This window comes from Pituophis catenifer, unplaced genomic scaffold, assembly GCF_029215685.1.
Source record: "Pituophis catenifer annectens isolate HBS135680 unplaced genomic scaffold, rPitCat1.0.hap2 SCAF_2, whole genome shotgun sequence".
NCBI classification, from domain to species: Eukaryota; Metazoa; Chordata; class Lepidosauria; order Squamata; family Colubridae; genus Pituophis; species Pituophis catenifer.
In genome coordinates this window covers 194,372,730-194,397,580 of record NW_027256882.1, presented here as the reverse complement: position 1 = coordinate 194,397,580, position 24,851 = coordinate 194,372,730, and the positions used below count along the sequence as shown (strand labels likewise).

Genomic DNA, 24,851 nt, shown 5'->3' with positions numbered 1-24,851 from the left:
ATCGTTTTACACCACATCCTATATCATTCTAAAGAAGTGATTCCTTTTAGTTAGCTCACCAATAGATGATTCAACGAAGTCTGTTTTGAATCAAACTTGGAGGAAATAAAAAACAAAAAACCAATTGGAGGAATAAAAAAACATGACAAAATGGAAAGGCTAGAGAGAGGTTGAGGGATAAAAGGGATAAGGAAGATACTTGAGCCAAAGCACACTCAGATGATTAAATGCAGATGGTTGCATGCAAGACCTTGGTGCTTTTGGGCAGGTTAAAAAACAGTGCATAAAGGTCGCACATCTCTCACATTATTTGTCCTGCATTAATTGGCACCAAGATACACTCCATTTCAAAATGAAGGGTCTCTTTGAAATATCTCTCCACATATTTTAAACACACCCACACGCACACATCAAGTCCTCAAGCCTCCCACCATCTCACAATAATGAATCCAATTTGAATCATAACCTCATCCCAAAACCCCCAAAACTTTAGCCTAAAAATGTCTACTGTTGACTTCACTTCATTCCTAAGAGATCTGTAAGGGGTGTGCATAAGAGGACCAGCATGCCTACCATCCCTGTCCTAATGTTCCCTTTAACTGTATTCATTTTATGTGTTCAATTCATGCTTATATATATTATCCAATATGTACTCAACAAAATAAAATAAAATAAAATTTAAAAAATAAAAAAAATAGAAGAGCTGAACATACAACCTTAAACCAGAGGTTGTCTGTTCCCTGATAAGCTTGTCACTAAATAAATTTCTTATATACTTATAGACTTATATACCGCTTCATGGTGCTTTACAGCCCTCTCTAAACGATATTCAGAGTCAGCATATTACCCCCAACAATCTGGGTCCTCATCTTACCCACCCTTCTGAGGTGGGTAAGATGAGGACCCAGATTGTTGGGGGTAATATGCTGACTCTGAATATCGTTTAGAGAGGGCTGTAAAGCACCATGAAGCGGTATATAAGTCTTTAAGTCTATTAGCGATTCACATATCTTGAGTCCATCTGAAACAAGAATTGGTGCTCTTACAAATAAATTTGGACCGATCTATTTAGACAAAGAGCAAACCTGTGTTTGTTTTATATACCTATTGTATTGTTATGGGTTTTTTTTTTTTAAAAAAAGAAGAGTTAAGAAAGTTGCAAAAGGGAAGAGAAAGAAGGGGAGAAAGAGGCACTGGCCCTGTGTATCTGCCCTTAATCCAGGGGTGAAATTAATTTACCTTCCCTACCAGTTCGCCAATCAGTGCATGCCATCATCTGCGCATGCGCAAAGCCTTCTGCGTATGCGCAGAGGCTTAAAATGTCACAAAAAAGCGACATCATGATGTCCGCACAGGTGGGTGGAGCCTCCCGCAGCCACCACTACCGGTTTGCCCAAGCCGGATAGAACCGGCTGGATTTCACACCTGCCCTAATCAGTCCCATGTGGTCAGCTCATCAGCAGTTTTGCTTTCTGTTCTAAACCTAAGCTTCTTACTTTTTGCAAAGTCTCCAGTGGAATCTCTTAGTCATGAATTGCACTGAGCTCTTCGGTATTTCTGTCCTGAGTCTCCCCCCCGCCCCCGTATTTTTGCCAAACCACCATTCTTGTATTGCTTAGTTTTACCTAGCAATGTGTAATGTCCTGTGACTTTAATCTCAAAATTCAAATAGGTAAATTTCTTATATCCAGAAGTCTGACATCAAAACCTGAAAGCAAAGTGGATGGCTAATGTCACACTGGCTTCTACCCTATTGCTCCTTCTGTTCTCCTCACCATATTTCAGCTCTTTTGGCTTCACTTCTCCCTCACTCTGGACTTTGCATCTCCAATTTTAATACTTTGAGCACTTGAGGTAAACAGAGTATTGACCATTTTAGATGTTCATGTCCAGTAGGAACCAGCAACTTCATTTTAAATTATTTCTCTCTGAAAAATATGGAACTAAATTGTATGAATATTCATCTTAAAACTAATCTAGTTTGATATTAGTCCTTTCTCTGGTTGCTGATGCTTGGATCTCCCCCCTCACAGCTAAAGTTGCTATTTCCTCAGCTGCAGTCCATTGGCCATGTTTGCTCATAGGATTGATGGGATTATGTCATAAAACCACCTGGCAAATTAGACTAAAATATTGTATGTGAGACTTTTAATGCACTCTTCCATGGTTTTGTTTACATTTATGATTTAAAAGGTTTTTAATGTTTTAAAGGCTCTATTGTTTAATTATTTTGTTTCAATTGCCCAATCTGTGAAATGGATGATTATATGAACTGCAGTGGCGCAATGGTTAGAATGCAGTACTGCAGGCTACTTCTGCTGACTGCCTGCAATTTGGCAGTTCAAATCTCACCAGAGTCAAGCCTTCCATTCAGCCTTCCACCCTTCTGAGGTGGGTAAGATGAGGACCCAGATTGTTGGGGGTAATATGCTGACTCTGAATATCATTTAGAGAGGGCTGTAAAGCACCATGAAGCGGTATATAAGTCTAAATGCTATTGCTATATACATTAAATAAACTATGTCAGACATTACTAAGAGGCAAGTCAATGTAAACATTCACATGATCACATGGAATCATGGGTTCTGCTATCATGGGTCTGAGGAAGATAGAAAAGACTTGAATATCATCATAGTGCCTTACATTGACCAGTCAGGAGGAAGAATTGAGCTGAGAAAATGTAAACTTGTTAGTATCATTAGAATGGGCTCAGTGATCAAGAATGCGGCAAAAATCTGTTTCTGTTCCTAGGGTCCATGGCTTAATTGCAATAGTTATGAAGTGTCAAAAATCAATACACACCCTCACAGGAAAACTCTAGGAAGATGGCTGAGGCCAGTGAAGAGGGAAACATTTCACTAACAATTGTCCATTGTCACAATTTTTCAATATCATTTCATGTCCCTGTTCTTGCAAGCAGTGAGTCCAACATTCTTTCCCAAGATGCATGGTCAAAGAAATGTAATTCCCCAAATTATACAGATATTGGTTCTGGTTTATAAAAGTTTATTTTACAAAAGTTATTTGAATCCATAATCATACATGATTATGGATAATCATAATCATACATACATCATCCTTTTTGCACAATACATTAATTTCCACAATACACTCAGAATATGAGACTTAACCACAGAATGATTCTTGCTCAAATCTACTCAAGGCCAGAAGTCTAAAACATGATATCTCTGAACAAGCTTTCACCAGTGTTGCATTCCCTTTTTAACATCTGGTCGCCATGAAAGTTATTGCAAAAATCAAGCTTTCAGTATGGATCAGGGCATTGCAAGGAATAGTGTGAGGGTTTTGAAAATCTGAAACAAAGCCCAAGTCTTCTTGTGCCTTCTGGATGGCTGCTTTTAGCCCTGGGATAGCGAACCTATGGTACACATGCCACAGGTAGCACGCAGAGCTCTCTCTGCAGGCACGCAGCCCAGTTTCACCACACGTGTGTGTGCACCTCCCGCCAGCCAGCTGGTCTTCAGGTCTCTGCCGCACATGCGCAGGGGGTAGGGCGCATGCAAGGGATGTATGCGCTCATGCGCAGGATGCATGCACGGGAGGGTTCAGGAGGCTTTTCAGGCCCAAAACAGGGCACGAGGGGCCTCACACAGCCCCCTGTGCCCTATTTTGGCTTCCAGGTTGGTGAAGGAGGCTTTCCAGGCCCAAAACAGGGCACGGGGGGGCACACAAGGCTTCCTGCACCCCTCCCATCCATGCCCTCTCTGTGGGCACAGCAGCCATCATGCCAGTCATGCCCCCCACGTATTCGCGGCAGAGACCCGAAGACTAGCTGGACATCGGGAGGTGCACGCGCATGTGTAGTGGATCTGGGCTGGGCTGATGGCTGGTGTGCCCTCAGAGAGGGCTCTGTGTGCCACCTGTGCCACACATGCCATAGGTTCGCCATCACGGGTATAGGTAGTTCTTGACTTACATCCATTAATTTAGCAAACATTTGAAGTTAAAACGGCACTAGAAAAAGTGACTTGTAATCGGAACTGACACTTCCAACCATCACAGCATCCCCGCAGTCATGTGTTCAAATTTTGGGCACTTGACAATTGCCACATATTTATGATGGTTGCAGTGTCATGGGATCATATGTTCGCCAATTTTCCCAGGTGGTTTCCAACATGTAACATTAACAGTGGAAGCCAGATTTGTTTAACAGTCAAGTTATTAACAATTACAAGTGATTCGCTTAACAACCATGGCAAAAAAGGTCATAAAATTGGATGTGACTCACTTAACAACTTCCCTGCTTAGCAACAGAAATTCTGGTTTCAATTGTAGTCAAGGGCTACCTGTATCAACTTTAGAAGGGCTACTGTAAGACTGAAACAACACACTGCATGCAGGGACAAAGTTATAAAATGAAACAAAATCTTCAGGTATAAAATATATGCATCCACGCAGCTTCTATGAAATATCTGAAATATGATAACATTATGTGTAATATGGAACTTCTCCTTTAAAGACATAAAAAACCCTGCCTTTTTTTCTCCGTACTAGATTGTTATCTTCCACACAGAGGCCTCTGACTTTCTGTATGACAAGGAGAAAAGAATTATACTTTTGCTCTCTAATTCTTAAAACCTCCAGGGAGGATATTTCAACCGCAATGCACATTAAAAGCATTTTCCAAAGCATAATACACTGGTATCATCAAGATTCTAGAACATTGATTCAGAGTTCAACACAGGATATGCATCATCCTAAATGCTTTTTAATGCTAGTCATACCAGATAAGTGTGAACTAACATGGTCAGAATTAGATATTGAAGTTTCTTTCTATATTATCCTCATGGCACCAGTTTGATCACTTAGGGTGTCATGATAGAAGTCATTAAAATACTGATTCAATGAATCACAGTGATATATATGTATATATAGCTTTTTCTTAATGCATTACTTTGAACTCTTCGCTGACATTGAATTAAGCAATCTGATCTAGAATACCTTCCAAATTCTCCACTCTACCTGGATATGGTTGAGGGCCTTCTCCTGGTAGCACGTATCATTTGCAGTCCCACCATCCTCAGATGGAATCCCATAACTGGTGCAATTATCATAATGGACGTAGTCATACTGGAGGGCACCACCCCATAGCGTGGTATCCTTCTGGGTCTTAACCGTCTTGAGCTCTGAATGCTCCATAGTTCAACTTTTGCTGAGGTGGGACAAGGACACTGCAGAAGAAACTCCAAGTCCCCCTAGCTGATCAGTCCAAGGCATGCCCCCCCCCAAATTTGGCCCTCCTCTCCTTCCCTATTTCTTACGTCTTTCTTTTCTTCCTGCCCCCAAAGGCATCTGGGGCAGTGATTGCAAGGTTTAATTATATTTATAGCAGCCTTCTTCTGTCACATGATCCCTCCAAAGCCACATCTGATCTGAGCAAGAGGCATTAACTTGGTTAGGATTGAATATCAGGTGTGACAGGAGGGAACCCTGAAGGAGTGGTGGGGAGGGAGGGAGGAGAAGGCAACAGTCAGGGAAGGAGTCAGCAGGATGGAACTCAAATGTGCCGAGCTTTATATTCATGTCAGAGGGCTTTCCGCATCTAATGCATGCGAGCTTACATACGATACTTGGAACTGACTAATGGCTTCCTTGGCAATTCTCTACATCAGCAGCCTTATCTGAAGGCAGGGACTATTGAAACCTAAGTAATGCAGTGCCAGACTACAGGAATTATTCCCTCTTCACATATAGCCAAAACTCTGCCACCTAAAGCACTCCCTACTTAAGCATATTCTCTTTAAATCCCTGCCCTGGGTTGCTTACTCCAGCTATAATACTGCCAGCAGAAGCTCACAGCAATTACTTCCAAAGCCCAGATAGCCTTCTTTCCCCTCACATCCTGATAAATCCCAGACAGCCACTGACGCTTTTCTGAAAATTTTCAAACAATTCTATTTTGACTGGTCCCTTTTATGTAGAGACATCTTCTGTCTCCTCTCAAATTCTTGCTCCAGGTGCCTTCCTCAAAAAAAAAAAAAAAAAAAAAAGCACATTTTCTTTTTAAAAAACCTAGGCACACATCTCTAGCCATCAAAGTCTTCTATACCTAAACCTAAGTATAAAAATGAATACTTCATTTTCCCAGCTTTAGTTCCAGATCCCTCCCCTTCTCCTATTGTCTTCTCAAGCCAAATGTCAGAGGGTAAGCTCCTTCAAGGCATTTGGAAGACAATATAGACCAAGGGTATCAACTTGATTTCATTGAGGGTCACATCAGTGTTGTGTTTGACCCATGGGGGCTGGGGTAGGCGTGGCTAGGATGGGTGTGGCTAGCTCAACGTCACTCCTGTCGGGGATACCTATAGTGGCCCAAGTGCTCTGCCAGCAAAAACGGGCTCCCAAGCTCCATGTTCGCTGGCAGAAGCACCACGGCCAATCCTTCGCTATTTCCAGGGTGAACCAGGTGGCCAGATCTAAGTACCCCGTGGGCTGGAATTGAGCCCTTGCCTTGAGTTTGACGCCCCTGCTATAGACCTTCACAGCAAATCATGTTCTGACCTAGGTTTCCTGAGAAAGCATGAATCACAAGTTTAGTCCCAAAAAACCTCTTTTATTGAGACGGCTGTGAATTATGGTCTTTCACAGCAGGTAATGATTCACAAATACTCTGTGCAGATTCCCACAGATGTCTGCTCAAGTTGACCAGTCATTCAGGGTAATGTTGATAAGCACCCACCTTTATCTCCCTTGAAACGCTGCCAGAGACCTAATTGCCAATTAGTTTTGCAAGGCCAAATGTAGCACAGAGTCAAACAGGACTTCTCAGTAGCACAGACTCAAACAGGACTTCTCAGAACTTGAATGAACTATATGAACTAATTGCTTCCTGCAAAGGCTCACGTCCGTTTGCTCCTCTTTTATGTCTTATGGGACAGGTCAATCAACTCCAAGCCTTACTCGCAAGTTGCCCTTTTTTTTCTTAATTGTTCTTGCCTTCTGGCAGCTCTATGCATGTGCGCACTGGGAACAGGCATACACTGTTCTGCCTCGCTGATGTCAGATTCCGGAAGGTCTGGAGGCAGCACATAACTATCAGATGGCCCTGCCCCCCCCCCGCCTCCAATGCAGAGCCCTCGTCCAAGCCTTCCCCAGACTCCAGGACTGGCCCATGTTCCTTCCCAACCTCCTCACTGTCTGACTCTGCTGCCAGCTCTGCAGGCTGCCGGTGGACCACAACAAATCATACACATCAGAGAGGCAGACGTGTTCTTGAACAAAATGAATATTCCATTTAAGTGAACTTTCTGTTTTCTGCAGTGATCATCAAATTGTCTCTGAGAAGTTGAAAACAAGATACGAATGCAACTGGCCTATACTGATTTTTTTTTTTAATTTGATTTATATGCCGCCCTTCTCCGGAGATTCAGGGCGGTTTACAATGTGCTAAGCAATAGCCTTCATCCTTTTGTATATTTATACAAAGTCAGCTTATTGCCCCCACAACTGGGTCCTCAATTTACCTACCTTAGAAAGGATGGAAGGCTGAGTCAACCTTTAGCCTGGTGAGATTCGAACCTGCAGTAATTGCAGGCAGCTGGTCTTAATAACAGGGTGCTTTAGACCACTGTACTACCAAGGCTCCTTGGTATTTATTTATTTTGCAATTTCCTTCACAGATACACAGATAGCTTCTCCCCTGGAAGGTTCTGTTTAATTGTAGCCAATGGAGACACCTATCTTTCATTCATTTATTTAACGCTTCTTTAAAAAACAAAACTTAATGTAGCAACTATTATCTTTTCTTGCACCAGTGGATTTTGTCAGTTCAGTGTGTGTTATATAGTTCCTTTTGCTTGTCCTGAATCAGCTGCATTTGAATCCTATTTTTATTTATACGATCATTTGTATGCTACCTACTGCGAAGGTCCTAGGTGCTTGCAATCATAAAAGCAAGAAGAAATAGACAACCACAATGTATCACTTTCTTCTCATACTGCCAGCTGCCTGAATTAAAAATAAGAAAAATGCCTGTCCTTCCACATCTGCCAGACTAAATTATTTTGCCAGTATTTTAGACAGTTTTAAATACAGATAGAGAATAATTTTGCATTCTGAACAAGAATGTTCTTGAATCCTAGAAGTCTGAAACTAACAAAAGAAGAGCATCACTTCTTCACCATTTGTGAATCTTGAAGATATTATTCAAGACTGGGACATGCCCCCAATTCAGTTCATGTACTCTTAGCAAAGAACAACAACCTGCCCCCCACTGCCAAAATATACTTTAAGAAATGTTGCATCAAAAGTTGCTTTGTTTTTTTAATGGAAAGTTTGCCATTGCTGAAGTTAAGAAAACAAGCCACCTTTTCACAAATTTTTGCATCCATTATTTTTCTGATTTTTTGCTGCTTTGGTATTCTTTTTCCTTCACTTGAAAGAATGTCTTCATTATATGGTCCTAGCCCCATGATGGTGAACGTATGGTACACGTGCCAGAGGTGGCACAGAGCGCCCTCTTTGTGGGCATGTGAGCTGTTGCTCCAGTTCAGCTCCACAATGCATGCACCCGCGCCTTCCGCCAGCCAGCTGGTCTTCGGGTCTCTGCCGTGCATGCATGGGGGATGGGACACATGCGGGGGGGCACACACGCATGCACGGAGGGTGGAGTGCATGTGGGGGGTGGGGCACACATGCATGGGGTGGGGCATATGTGCAGGGGCCGCACATGCATTGCACTTTGGGGATTTGAGCGCTTTGGGCACTCGGTCTGGAAAAGGTTAGCCATCACTGTCCTAGCCAATGGTGGGATTCAGCCAGTTCACACTGGTTTGGGAGAACCGTTTCTTAACTCTTTGTGGAGTTATACGAACCGGCTGAATAGTCAAGGCTGCCTGACTGCCTAACGATTCCAGTAGTTCACACACACCTCAGAACTTCCTGCTTGTTTGTAAGTAAGGAAAGGAAAAGGAAAAGAAGAAATAACCACATAGCCATTTCCTCAGCAGAAAAATTCTAGCCCCTTTAAAACTCAGGGGGGGAAATAAAGTAAAAGAGAGGGTGTTTTTTTCCCCTCTCTCCCTTCAGTTAATAGCTAAGTTAAGTATGGTTTATCAGCCAGTTACGAATCCATCTGGTGGTGATGCTATCTATCCCACTTTTTTCTAACTTACCAAGAAGTAGGTTGTGGTCTATTTTGTCGAATGTCTTGCAGAAGTCTGAGTATATTATGTTTAAGTAATGATGCACTGAGGTTAATTCATTCCCTCTTTCAATTCTGAATGATAATAGCTGTCCTCCAATTAACATATGGCTGTCTTGTTATTGCCCTGTCCCTGCAGCAAATACTGAGCTCACTTGAATCCCTGTATCAACTCAGTTCATCACATCTATTCCTAAGACCACTTCTTGGAATTAATATGTCCATATAACTGAATTAAACTTGTATTTGAAGATTAAAATACTTAATACTTAAAATGTTGCTGGCTGATAATGTAAATGATTTAACCTAAGCATTAATTGGAATGTATGGGAACACTTATTTCCCACACCTTTTTCATTGTGTTCTGTAATACAGAATTGTAAATAACCAGCATTAAGATATTTAAAATTTCAAGTAAGTGAAAGCAGTCAATTATGAAACCCGACCATCGATCTATACAGAATATGACCCAATACTGAATTAAGAGTATTTAGTTCCCAATGTTTGTATTTCTTTTATAATAAGTTATTTATTTACCTATCAAATTTATATAGATAGCTATCTCACAAAAATGACTCTGGATGGCACAGAAGAAGGATATAAAACAATAAACATATTTACAAAAACAGTCATTATTAAAATGATTTTTAAAAATCATGTAAAAGATCAGATATTAACAGCCATAATGAAGCCATATATTCCATAGTATAATTATAATTATCCCATCCTTCTTTCCAAAGGATATTTAGAACAGTTATAGAAATTAAACAATGATTAACTGCTGTAAAAGAAAGTAATCCCCATGGCTATGCATTACATTCACCATTGCATTCTGCATGCTGTTTGTTGAATTGTGAGCCACCCTCCTCTCAAGTTTTAATTTCCAATGTAAAGATGTCATATTTTCAGAGACATTTAAAACTCATCAGTGTATGAAAATGGCAGAGGTGATGGCTTCTGGATACCCTTTTAAGCATAAGACAGGAATGGTAAAGATCTCTCATTCAGAGAGAAATGCTACAAAAGTTCTGTTTTTACATTTTTCTACAAAGCAAAGATCTTTGGATTATATAACATTAAACTTAAGCTTTGTAGGTTATATGGGGTATTATACATTTTTGGTAACTAAATTGTTAAAAGACTTCCACATAATCTCAAAAACTGAGATATTGTAAACCAAGATGTTGTAATTACAGAACATAGGATACTTCGCAGCTTCTCTCAAGATAGGGAATGGAGTATATATCCAACTAATGGCAATCAGGAAATTCTTGTTGTCTTCTCCATATATATATTCAGAATGGGGGAAACTTTGAGAAGAAAGAAAATGGAAGGGATGTTGATGCTCACCTGACATGGATGTTTCCTGCTGTCACTCATCTTTCACCTAATGTGTTGATTCCTTCAGTTCTGTCCTCTCTTCTTCTACCTGTTTCCCCAGATGACAATGGCCCTGCTGACCTAATATAGTTGTTGCTTCTTACCTCCACCCCCATCCCCATGTGCTTCACCATTATGTGAACACCCTGAGATTATCTTTGCAATCCATGGTTCAGAGGGAATGGGAAAGTACATCTATTGACCTTGAGTGTCAGTGCTGGTCTCATATCTCTGGCCAAATGGGTGATTTATCACCTCATATCACAGAACTATCTATCACTGGAGGAAGGATTAATTCATTGTGTCCTCCACCCCACCCCTGCACCTCTTAGCAAAGGTTTTCTGTTCCAGTCTAGATACTGGAACAATGAACGTTCTGATTTCCCAGCCAAGAGCTACCCTAAGCAGCCTTGTCCAATCTAGTGTCCTTCAGATGTGACAGACCAGAAACTCTCAAAAAGTAGCTACTCTATTCTCCCTAACCCTGACATTTTGGGCAAAGCCAGCATTCACATAATGTAATTCTTGACATTTACACACAAATTTTTCCAGACCCAGTGACAGTTGGTGTGGGATTGCTTGATAATGGTCAGGTAGAAAGCTAAACACAAGGAAATATGCTGGATATGATAGAGAGGTGATAACCAGGCCAGAAGTTTTTTTTAAAAAAATAGTTTTTACTTGGGTGAGAAATAGGAAGAACAAGAGAAATAATGCTAACATTGTATTGTTTAATAAGGCAAGCTAGTGTCTTATAGATATGGCACAAAGACATGAGATATATTATCAATAGATCTGTAAAGAAAAATGCTTCTTTAAATTATGGTAGTTGCAGGAGACACTACAAGGACTGGAAAGGATGTCAATGAGGAAGAAAGTTTGAGGAAAAAGTCAGGATTCTGGAATATCCGTAGAGAATTTAGAGAAATCACTGAGAAAATGTCTAATCCGCAAGAAAAAAAATGATAAGAAAAGATGGCAGATGGGAATAAGTAAATGAGAGAGGTAGAAACACGTTTTGTAGAAAAAGAGGTCCGCAGAAAAACAGAAAAATATTACTGAATTCATGATACAGAAACAGATGGTGTTGACAAATGGCTTTTGGATGTTTATGAGGGCTGATATTATGCATGTCCAAATGGTTTTGATGCAGTAAAAGACAAAATGTATTATTCCTAATGACAAATGATGAGAGATTATATTAAAAAGTGATGGCAGAGAAAAGTTACCTATTTTAGTGTCAAACCTTTTATTTAATATACTTCCAGCTTGTTTTAAATAACAAAATTATGTTGACATGCAGCATTCCATGTTAGTGGAAGATACAAATAACACCTTTCATGGAGGAATTGTTAGTTGAAATGGGATTTTATTTTTCTTTTTGGTAAAACTAACATTCCGCTTTTGAATAACAGAGGATCATAGAATACTAAAGTTGGAATGGACTATTTTAGGTATTGAACTCAATTCCTGTTCAGTATGGGAATCCAAATGAAAGTATCCCTGATGTACAGCTATCTAGTCTCTGCTTGAATGCACCCAATAAAAGAGCAGCCCCCAACCTTTTTTGGGGCATCAGGGTTTTGTGGAGAGAGGTTTTTCTGTGGACTGGAGGGGGTATGGTTTCGTGTGCTGCTTGGATGGGGTTCACTTGTTTGCACAGCTCAGTTTCTGGCATGCCGTGGACCGGTATCAATCCATGGACCGGGGGTTGGGAAGCCCTCCAATAAATGGAGAAACAGAGCCTACCATTTACATGGATAATTAGTTCCACTCTCAAATGGCACTAGCCCTTGGGAAATTTTCTGTAATTTATGAATCTGCCTTGCTTTAATGCTTGTCCATTATTTGGTACCCTGTATTCTGGATCAAAAGAGAATATACCTTGTCCTTCTATACAACATCCTTTCAGGTAGAACATAGAACATAGAATAATAGAGTTGGAAGGGACCTGAAGGTCTTTTAGTCCAACCCTCTACTCAAGCAGGGAACCCTATACCATTCTGGACAAATGCTTGTCCAATCTGTTCCTGAAAACTTCTAATGATGGAGCAACCACAACTTCCAGAGTTAAGCCGTTCTACTGATTAATTGTTCTCTGACAGGAAATTTCCCCTTAGTTCTAGGTTGGATCTCTCTTTAATGAACCTCCACCCATTACTTCTTGTCCTGCCCTTAAGTGCTTTGGAGCAAAACTTTCTGGCTCCATGGACTGGCAGTGGCGGGGAGGAGGGGGAGGGGATGGTTTCCCTCACATGTGCAAATAAAATTTCACATGGTCAGTTGCTGCTTCTGCGCCCCAGTTCCCAACAGGCCACAACCTTGTACTGGTCCACAGCTCAGGGCTTGGGGATACCTGCTTTGGAGAATAAGTTGACCCCATCTTCCCTGTCCCTCAAATACTGGAAGATTGCTATCATGTCACTTGATATACTAAGTTCCCTCAATTGTTCATCAAATGGTTTAGTCTCTAGATCCCTTATCAACTTTGTTGCTCTTCTCTGCACTCTTTCTATGGTCTCAATACTGTATGTTTTTTGTACTGTGGTGACCAGAACTGGATTCAATAATGTGTGAAGAGTGGTATCAAATTTTTCCTACACAACTTCCTCCATCTTTCCTCATAGGATTTAGTTTCTAATAAGGCTGTGCCTCTTCAGATTTCATTCCAAAAAGGTGCTTCATGTACGAGCACAAATGTAGCTCCTGAATGCAACTTTTTAAGGCAAACACGTGGAGCTCTATCTTTCAATCAAAATTTTATTTCTGACTTCTTAAAATGAACCATCTCAGCCAATTTTATGTCACCTGCATATCTAATAAGCAGTCCCATCATCTCTTCACCCAAGTCACACTAAAGCATAATTCAATTACATTAATTCTGTATTGTGCACTGTACTTAAGATAAAGGTAAAGTTTTCCCCTGTCCAATCATGTCTGTCTCTAGGGGGCAGCACTCATTTCTGTTTCCTGGCCAAGGGAGCCAGCATTTCCAAAGACATGGTCATGTGGCAAGCATGACTATGTGCCAAGGTGCACGGAATGCTGTCACCTTCCCTTACTTATCTACTCTCATTTGCATGCTTTTGAACTGGTAGGTAGGCAGGAGCTGGGACAAGTAACAGGAGCTCACCCCATCATACAGTGCTTGGATCTCAAACTGCTGACCTTCCAGTTGACATGCCCAGCATCTTAACCACTAGAGCACTGCACCTCCATGCACTGTACTGCACATTTGTAAATGTAACATCCCATGTTTATATATAAATAAATGATTTGGACATTTTGTATTTTCCCCCTTAAATGCACATTACATCATATCAGCATCAAAATTCTTAGTAACATGAAAAAAATGTTGTTTGAGAGGTCAACAGCCTGTGACATTATCCCATTCACAAAGCCCATCTAAACTGTTTTGAGAAGAGGTGGAATTTCATTTTGTTAAGATTCCATTCTCAGGTTTGAGGTCCCATATCTGTATATACGGGGTGGGTTCTACTTACCTTTACTACCGGTTCGCAGCGGGGCCACGCGCTGTTCTGCGCAAGCTTAGAAGCATTTTGATGACATCGGGGTCAGTGGGCAGAGCCTCCCACCGGTTTTACTACCGGTTCTATAGAACCAGTGCAAACCGGGGGCAACCCACCACTGCTTTATATGCTATGTATGAAAATCATGCAAATGTGTCTGGAATTATATTTTTTAATGAAATAAATATATTACATGTTGTTATATATGGAATAAGACCAGGCTACCTGAGGAACCATCTCACTGGTGGAATTCAGCCAGTTCAGGCCGATTCGGGTGAACTGGTAATTAAATTTCTGACTGGCCCACCCCTTCCTGCTCCGCCCCTTCCAGGAGTCCCCATGTGACCCATTTTGGCTCCCAGTGCAGGGAGGCCTCTTAGGCCCAAAACGGGGCATGCGGGGGCACGCCCCCATGGCCTGTTTTCGCTCCCAGGAGGCTTCAGGGGGCCTCCTAGGCCCAAAACGGGGCATGGGGGAGTGCAGCATGCCCCCCGCAGCCCATTTTCGCTCCCATGGGGGCACAGGAGGCCGAGTGTTGCCTGTCACATCCCCTGGCCATGCCCAACATGGCCATGCCCATCCAGCCAGTCATTAGGTCAGAGAACCAATTGTTAAATTATTTGAATCCCACCACTGATCTCACCCCAATGGGATTGTCCTGTCCCACTTAATCTGGCAGAAATGGTGCTGCAGACCCCATTGTCAAGAAATTTTGGTTTGCAGGGTCTGAGAGAAGAGCTTTTTCTACCATAGCCCCCCCCCCTTTTAAACTTCTTGCTGCAGGAGGTGAAATCCTTCTGGAAGGGCCTTAAAACTTGAATCATTGGCTTGGGGTCCCAATGGGGGCACTCATGCTGGAGATGACCGGTGGAGTAACAGAAGCTTTCCCCTCCATACCAGTCATGCTGCTGTGTTTTTTAGTCTTTTTTTTTTCTAATTCTTGTTAATGTTAATTGCTTTTATACTTGTGATTTTATTGGCTTGTAAGCCATCGAAAGTCACTCTGGATAGTGAGATGGGCAGCGTATGAATTTAATGAATTAGATAAACAAACATTTGAAAGTCTCATCATGTAACTAAGCAGCCATCATTTCAAGGATATCTTCTTCCTGCAAAAAGACTGTCTTGAGTTCTCTACAAGGGAGGTTTCTAAATGAGGTTTCTTTTTTCCCCCTTCTTTTTATATAAAGAAAAGAGCTATTTGGAAAGTCACCGTTAGTAACTGTACTCTTCTGAACAAAGAATATGGAAATTCAACTCTTTGTGTCTTTCAAGAACTTAGCTAAGAGCTTGAGATTTTGGTGATCGGAGGATAGCAGGTGTTGAGTCTGTTCTGCAAATGAAACTCAAGCAATTTTAGAAAATCATATTCTGAAGACAGATCACCTCCAGGAGCTCATTCACAGGATTCTTGGTAACACAGCCAGGACGCTGAGCTTCATACAACCTTAAAATAGCAGCTGCCTCTTGGATGAGTTGCAGTTAAAAGGGGAAGCAATACACAAACAAAATCTTGCCATCTGTACAGCCCACCACAACCATGATACTGTCAAATCATTCTGTATGTTCTCCTTTTGAAGAAGACCCCAATTTATCTTTTGACTCTGGAGAATTTTGCCGATGGGGACACAACTCTCCTTCTTTGTGTCAAAGCAACTGTATAGAAATTATTGACAAAGGGTTTTTGAAAAATCCCACCGACTGAGGAAAAAAATTGATTTCAGCCCAATCAGCTGGTAACATCATTCATTTGCAGAAGAAAGACGTGGCTTTTAAAACCAAACACAAGCAAAGCAAAGTGGGAAAAACAGAATCTGGAACATCAAGGCCAAACTTCCAATATGATTCATTTATACTATCCTAGACATTTAATTTCTGAGTTTGACCCTCAGAAGAGCTAATCAGCTACAGCAACAGGAACAGAATTGTGAGGGCTGAGCCAATTTATATTGTTCAGGTAATTCACCTGCTGAGACTCTTAGGTCAGAAATTACCCAGAATCCCTCTTTCTTTCTTGCAGTAATACAATCAAGGGACAAGCCTGTCAATAGCAATATAGATAATTGTAAAAGTTGCTTTCTACTAGATTTTTTTTTTTTCATTTTTATATACAGAAATTGCTGTAATATTGATTTGAAAGAAATAAACTCAAAGCTGTGGATTTTTTCTTCTGCAGGCCTATCATTGGGGATGTTATTCAGTGGTAAATATACTTTCAAGCTTTTCTTTAAGTGTGAAGGAACAAAGGGAGGAAGAAAAACAACAGCAGCAGCAGCAATCTACTACAACTAGTATAAAGCATGAAACTTTCCCTGAAATGTGAAGCATAAATACAGAAGGGATATATTTCATTCAAGATCCATAACTGGGTGTTCTCATGCATTTCCAGAGAACGCAAGTGCCCAGGACTGGCACCCATCAGTAGCTTCTTTTGGGTTTCTCAGCTCCTGACTCCTCAGCCCCACCTTCCTGCCGCAGCCAGAGCATTCGAGCTACTTAATCTCCTGCAGCTTCAGTTTTATGAGCTTTGCAGAGAAAGTGCCTGCTACACCAGCAATCAATCTGGCATCAGAGTCTCCTGCCTCTCCTGCCTCGCTTCTCGGATCCTAACCCCGCCACCCCCAACCAAAGGAGGGACAGTATCCTGTAATGTCGCACGGCACTGTAATGTTCTCTCCCCCCCTTATCAGCAGCCCATGCCAATTTTTTTTTTTTTTTTTACAAGAGCAGTACATTGCCCTGGCCTTGCCAGTGATGGATTTATTAGCCTTGGGAGCTCATTTCTCTTCTCTGCTTCCCTCATTTCTCACTTCAGGTCACGCTGCTGCCGTTGCGCCTCTCATGGGAAGCAGCATAGACATTTCTGAGACAGTGGTGGCCAGCCATTTCCAGCAAGAGAGCCTCCAAAGAGGAAGGCCAAGATTGATGGCGTGGCAGCAGAACCATTTTGTTCTATTTTTAAATCCCACAGAAGGGAGAGGGGGTCCTTTTTAACAGTAAAAAGGTGTTACTCTGAGTGACAGCTCCCACCCACCCACCACCCCTGTGTTTCTTACTTCTCAGAGATTGTGTTTTTTCCCCTGTTCCGCAGGCAATCATTGTGGGAGTATGGCTAAGTATATACATTTAATAAATTAAACTAAATTATATAAGCTGTTAAGAAAACTACTTTGGACAATAGGTCATAGGGAAGTGAACTTCCGAAGAAACACTTCATAGCTGTTTAACATCACTCTCCTTTTATTATTAAAACTGACCCAATTCCCTCCTTCTATGTAGCTGGAATATGTATATATTTACATTCAAGGAACTGCTGCTTTCATAACTTCTTTGGTCACCAATGGAACTAATGTATGTTTATGCCTTGATTTATGTATAAGCCACCTGTTTTCTACATGTCTCTGGGCATCTTACACTTAAGGAACTAATTTATAAATATAAAAGCATCTAAAAGATACAACTCACACAGTTGATCAGAAGAACAAAGTATTCAAAACAAGATAATAGAAATCAAATCAGGCAAAAGAAAGAAAGAGGGATCCTTAATCATCCTGTCCTCAACATCTGGGTCTTCAATAGTTTCCTGAGTGACATAAGGGTGGGACCACACAAATCTCCTGGCAAGGAGATCATTTCAGAGGGCAGGAATTGCAAAAGACATGAGTACACATGGCCCTATGAGATGACTCTTTAACCTGGAGGACCTGGAATGCACCCACCTTACAGGACCATACTAGCAGGGATGGGCTGATGGGGGTTCGCAGGGGTTTGGGAGAACCTCTAGCTAAAATTCTGTGCAGTTCGGAGAATCCCCAAATCCCACTCCTGGCTGGCCCTGCCCACCCCACCCCGCCCCTCCCAGGAGTCCCCACGCGGCCCATTTTGGATGCAGGTAAGTACAAGGCACATGCAGAGGCTCAGAAGTTTGTTTCCGGCCTCCAGAGGGCTTCCGGTGCCCAGGGAGGCTGTTTTTACCCTCCCGGAGGCTCAAGGAAACCCTCTGGAGCCTGGGGAGGACAAAAACGCCCCCCATGGCCGTGGTGCAGGAGGCTAACTAGGCCGTGCCCATCATGGCCACGCCCACCCTGCAACCAGGCAAAGAACCCCTTGCTAAAATTTTTGAAGCCCACCCCTGCATACTAGGCAAGCAAAGACAAATGGAGATTGGTAGTTTGTCAGATAAGCCAATCTAGTTTCTTCTGATGTTTTGTAGTTACATGTTCCAGACAATAGCGATATCCTGTTGGAGGACAAGAGAGGTAGAAAAAAGATTGAAACTTTGCTTTAGCCAGTTCCACTGACCACAGGTAGGTATGACATAAGTCTCTGCTTACCTGCCTCAACCATTTGTGACCTATTGCATTATTCAGCCTAATATTCTTCAAATATGTTGGAATATATTTCTCAAATCCTGAAGTGGGCTGACTTGGGGTTATGGGAACCAAAATTCAGTAAACTTCTAGTGGTCACCAGGTTGAAAAAGGCAGTTTTAGATTCTCACCTTGTCATATTCCTATCACACTATTGCTTTTTCAGGGTAAGCAAGATTACCTGGAGTTCAAAAATGGAGGATGAAATAGTCAAAGAAATTAGAGCCATAAAATAAGGAAAGATTTATTGCAGATATAAAGTTGGGAATATTTCCTACCTACATAATGTAAGTTGCATAATTCATGATGGTTGATCCATCTTCTTTATCTCCTATGTAATCCTTTGCCTAACTGTTGGGCTCTTGATCTGCTTGGCTGGGAACCCAGTGATCCCTTTAGAGATTTTAATACTTTGCTTTGCTTTGCTTTGCTTTGCTTTGCTTTGCTTTGCTTTGCTTTGCTTTGCTTTGCTTTGCTTTGATTCCGCTTTTATAATTTTTTTCCTAACAATTTGAACCATTATGTCACACTGTTTCTTCTCATTTTGACTTATATTGGTAAATTTTCACTGTTTATGAAACATATTATCTACTACCTTTTGCCATCATCCCTTAAAAATTATAATTAAAAAAAAATAACCAAAAAAATTAGTATTTTTATTTTTTACATACTGTTTTATGCTTTAATGTTTTATTCTGTACTTCCCAGAGTCCTCTTTGAGGGAGAAAGGTGGTTTAGAAATATGAAAAACAAATAATGAATAAATGACTATTTGACCATATATTTTCCCATTTTGAGTAAAACAAGGTACCTAAATTCATCTGCTTGATTTAGCTTTCAGCTTTTGTATATTATCTGCATTGTTCATTCTTGGGCCCAGCTATCCAATTTGAAAGTGCTGCAAACCTCCCATATAGAAATGTCTGCCAAATGCTCCAAATAAATGTTGGGATGTAAATCTTTTTGTCTGGAGATGAACATTACAGAGTCTATTAAAACTACTAATTTTTGCAAGAAGGGACAATGCCTAACATGAAAGTAACAACGTATTTCAGCTCTTGGAAATTAGTTGTACCTTCAATATTAAATTTAAAATGTAAAGTCTTGTGTTTGGTTTTATGTTGCAATGACTAAAAACCTCATTTAAGGGCAACCTGTTTGATGAAACATGGATGTGTTTGAATAATCATTTCTTATCTTGTGTGATGTATATTATTAATTAATGTACTTTGTTGCAGGAATATTAACAGTCTAGCTGTCTTAACATACTGGGAGATATTAATAAGCAAAAAAAAAAGGGGGGGGGGGTTTCTCCATAGGGAAGATTCTGACATGGTTGCAATCTTCATTCCTATTATTAGTATTTGGCATCAGTAACCATGGAGTAGAACCAACCCCATCAAAAGCATCTAAATACATTTATTTAAGATGCAAAGGATAAAAGCATTTTTAAAAAGAGGCATGCTCATTTCATTTCCAGTGTTATGGTTAACACTGAAGAAAAGTCTGATAATTATGCCTATACAGATAATCCTCAATTTAGAACCATAATGGAGCCTACTTACTTTATAGTGGTTGTAAATTGTGTCAGTCATAAACCACATGACCAGATTGGTTTTTATGACCTTTATTGTGTCAGCCGTAAAGCAAATGTCACCGTTGTAAAGTGCACCCATTGTTCACTATAGGTTTGTTTGGTTTTTTGCCAAAAATTGGAAGTAAAAGGTGATTTTATGACCACAAGATGGTCAACTCAAATTGTCATAAATGTGGGGGGAGCAGCCATTGGGACTTCATAACCAGGTCATAACTACCTTTGAGGAGATCTGTCCTAACTTCAAACAGACACTAAGTGACCGGTCATAAGTCAAGGACTACCGGTAACGTTTATATCTAAAACTATAATTAATATTGATAATTTTTCTCTTACCTATATTCAATATTATACAGCACCCAAATAACAAAATACTAAAAACATTATTATGTAAACATCATTGTATCAAACTACCTTTTTCTACCAAAACTGAGAAAATGAAAACGATCTTTATGGCTAGATTTAATATTAAATTAAATTCCCAAAAAAGGGAATTCTGCCCTTGCATTCTCTACTGTTTATGCTCCATTTCCTAACTCAATAGGGTAAAATGTGTACCAATTACTACACAGTGCATCAGAAAAGGCTGAATTATACAAATCTGGGTTATAGATATATATAAAAAGGAGCCTATTTCCTCTTAGGCTACAAAGACAGTCAAAAGAAGACAAGTTCTTCCTCTTTCTCATTCCTTTGAAATGCGAGCTCCTGAACTTGTAATTTTTTCAAAAAATTGGGTAATTTTTAAACTTTTTCCAGCATCTCTGAATGTAATGTTTGCTAGGTTTAAATTATCACCCCAAAAGATGCAAAGGCACTTTGGTTAAAAGTTAGTTCTTTTCTTTGTTCAAATTTCTTTCCTGGAGTCAAACTTTTTTCTTAAGTGCCAATTTCCTTGTATAAATTTAATTACACTTGGCATTTTTTTTAAAGTTTGAGCTTACATGTATCACCACTCTTTTTATACTATTGAAAGCCCTTTCTTGCTTGCTTGCTTTTTTCTTTCTTTCTTTCTTTTCTTTCTTTCTTTCTTTCTTCTTTCTTTCTTTCTTTCTTTTTTTTTCTTTCTTTCTTTTTCTTTCTTTCTCGGAACATCCATGGTAAAAAAGAGAAATTAGCTGAAAATTAGAGATTAGGCAGGCTTGAAACCAACATCCTTAGCTTCAGATATATTTTCCTTGTTTAGTTTGTCCCCTGAACTCATGTAGCCAAAGGAGGAGGGGGAGAGAAAAGAAATTGTACAGCTCCAGTACTTCTAAACATCAGCTGTTTATTAAGACCACTTTCCCTCCAAGAATGCTGCATCAAAGTAATGCACAGCCATTATTCAACAGTACTACATTTTTCCCTAAATGATGCTTTTAAACAGCATTTGAATTTATAATGTGTTGCAGTGACTTTTTCCTGAACAGATCTCCTAGTAGTTTGCCTAAATTCTTCTGCCTTAAATAATACAGGCCTTTTCCTTGGTAATTTTATTTCCCCAATGAATGTTCCCCAGCTAGTCCTTGGTGTTTTGGGAAAGAGTTCATAGCAACAAACCTGCCTAATTAAGAGACGAAGAACGTTTTCTCACTAGCATCTAAGTGTGGTAGAAACACAGCCTAGTAGCCATTTATTTCTTCTGGGTCCTCATTACCTTCTTATCAAGCTTTGAGCACATCCCACAAAACACTTGCAAAAAGAGAGGCTGTTTTGACGGATGACTAAATCTACCAATCTTATAGTTTCCAAACTATAGTCCCTTTTACAGTCTTTGAAATAGTCCCTTCTCCAGCACCATCCCATATTAGAAATCCAATAAATAAATAAATAAACTTTAATTTTAAAAAAACTTTTATTCTATTTTAATTGGCATTTTTGTGCACTTTTTTATTACATTGTAAACTTCCCACTAGTCCACTATATTAGTGAGATGGGCAGCATAAGAAATCCAATAAATAAATAAATAAATATTAAGGAACGTGATTCATATTAACTGGTGGCATTTAGTAGGAAGGGAGGAGAACAAAGCCAAAAAAAATTCTCAATGTACCCTGTACACCCCAAATAAAGACAGCGCCATTTGCCTGTATTGTAACATAAGATAGACCATTGCCTGTGGCACAATAGGATTGCCAATGGGGACAACTGATGTTTTCTGCCACCTCAAGAACTGATGGATAGCACCACAACATAAAAAAATAGATCTATTCTTCGCAACCGACCCCCACCCCCCTGGCAGTCATCAATTAAGGATTTGGTTAAATGGAACCCTATAAAAAAACCAAGAAAGCAATAGAAGATTTTACATCAAAGTAGTGTTTCTCTTGGGCTATTGGGAGAGTGTTTGATTCCCATTACAAGCATGATAATGTTAATAGTGAAAGAAATGTAGGTCAGTTAAAAAGAATGTTACACCCACTGAGAGGTGGCTTTTCTGTTAGGCTTCTGTCATATTCTCTGGCAGTCTATAGCTTCTGACCAGACTCAATGGCTGGCTCTTTCTGATGTGAGGGGAAAAAATCTGCTATCAGAAAGGGTCAGAAAGAGGAGGGCTAATAGAGGAACCAAAGGCACTTTAAATTGGTGAGAATCTGTGTCAGCCCTGGAACTGATGTGCAATAAATTCCAGTTTAATATATGGCTGGGATAGGCAGGAAAAATGCAATCTGAGAGGTAAGAAAAATATCATCCATTAGCAAAGAAAGACTTTAAATGTGGCACCGCTCTTCATCTCAGATCGAGTGTGAATATCCTGACAAATCAGATAGCTTAAACCAAGTCTTCTATCACTAAGGTTATTAATCTTGATATCTGTGACACAGATATGTTTAACTTACGTAAAAAGCAGACTTGGGAGTGAATGTAAAGTGATAAGGGCTGAACTTTGTCCTCTTGTTACGTTTTTTATACAAGGATGGGCTCTCGTCATCCAGGTGACAATTAATATTAAACTGAAGTTTTCTAGGGAAAAAAATGGGCAAGGTTTGCTCCCAGGATACCCAAATGCTCCAAAGCTACAAATATGTAAAGTCTAGGTTCACGTGACATGCTGAATTTTAAACTCTCAAGAAGGCACAAGTCTCATATTCATATGGCATGCTATTTCCAAAGAAACTATTGTGTGGCTTGACAGAGGTGTTGGGTGGAAAGAGGAGGTGGGCAAATAAGGATAACAAAAAAATCAAAAGATCAGTTGCAACCATATGATTGAAACTCCAAGCAGATTAAAAATGGGTGGACTACTTTTAATTTTTTAATTAATTAATTAATTATATATAAGACAAACTAAATTTGTCTTATATATAGTATAAGCATATCCAGAGGTGGTATTCAGCAGGTTCTGACCAGTTCTGGAGAACCGGTAGCGGAAATTTTGAGTAGTTCGGAAAACCAGTAGTAAAAATTCTGACTGGCCCCACCCCCATCTATTCTCTGCCTTCCGAGTCCCAGCTGATCGGGAGGAAATGGGGATTTTGCTGTAACCTTCCCCTGGAGTGGGATGGGAATGGAGATTTTACAGTATCCTTCCCCTGCCACGCCCACTAAGCCACACCCACAAACCATGCCACAACCATCAAGCCACGCCCACAGAACCGGTAGTAAAAAAAATTGAATCCCACCACTGCGCATATCATATATCATAATAGCACATGGTATAATTAATTTATGTACATTTTAGTCAATCTAGTTTGATATAGTGATAAAGGTACCAGGCTAGAAATCAGGAGGCCATGAGTTGTATTCCTGCCTTAAACACAAAGCCAGGTGGGTCACCTTGGGTTCTCCCTTGGCCCTAAGAAGGAGGCAAGGGCAAACCACTTCTGAAAAACCTTGCCAAGAAAACTGCAGAACATGTCCAGGTAATTGTCAGAAATTAAGTCAAGATTGACTCAAAGACATACACATACACACAAATCAAACTACATCATGTGGCTGTAGGTACCTTTGGGGTGGGGGTCTGTCATGATTTCATATGGTTATTAAGAGTCCAGTTGTTAGCCAAGGATTACTTATTTTAAAAGAAGAAAAAAACAACTAGAAGCATAAGTAGTATAAGCAGACTACTCTTTGCCTTTATTTCATAAACTTTAATAAAGAAAAAGCAGTATTGTAATACAATAAAATCAAACATTGCATAAAGGCTTTTCATATATGTATGTATGGTTTTACACAACAGTTTCTGTAATGTTTGATCATATTTCCTTGTCCAGCTCCATATATGAAATACATCTGTAAGCAATTCATTTAAAAGTTACAAGTAACATCAGGTCTTCAATCCACTGAGTAATTAGAGACATAAATTGGAAGTGTTAAAAGGTTAGCCTCTTGGCAATAACAACAGGACAGACAATCCTTTTTTGTTTTTTAGCTGTCAATTTTCATCTTATATCATTCAAGACGCCTTGATTTACTCATTCGTTTTCTATACAAACACAATAGATTAAAGCAAACTAAGTTTCCAAATTGTTGTCAAGATTCCCAGAATGCTGGCACAAATACAGTAAATCCTTCATATCATTATACAACTAGTGGAAAACAAATTTATTTTCATTCTTGTATACCACCAGCAATAATGAAACAAGTTTCAGATTTAATCACATAGTGAATATGCTGTACACGAGGTGCCCTTGCTCAGATTTATTATTAATGGCACGAATTATGCAAAACATCAGAACTGAGATTTTATTAAAAGATGACTAAACGTCAAGTGGGGGGGGAATAAGAAAAGAAATGGGCAACCAGATGTCCCTTCAGTTGCTGAGAACATTGAAAGCAATGAATCAACCCAGCCAACATTTTTTCTATAGTGTATATCTGCAGAACTGAGT

The 24,851-nt window shown here is 40.1% G+C and overlaps 1 protein-coding gene across 2 annotated transcripts in view; it reads right to left on the bottom strand.

Moving 5' to 3' along the window:
- The window catches only part of CLCN1 (chloride voltage-gated channel 1), a 64,014-nt gene extending 58,848 nt beyond the window's left edge, over nt 1-5,166 (bottom strand). For both annotated transcript variants that reach the window (XM_070935378.1, XM_070935379.1), the window contains exon 1: nt 4,984-5,166. In XM_070935378.1, coding sequence (XP_070791479.1) covers nt 4,984-5,160 — 177 coding nt within the window. In that variant the 5' untranslated portion in view covers nt 5,161-5,166. The remainder of the gene's footprint in view (nt 1-4,983) is intronic.
- Nucleotides 5,167-24,851: the final 19,685 nt, after the last annotated feature.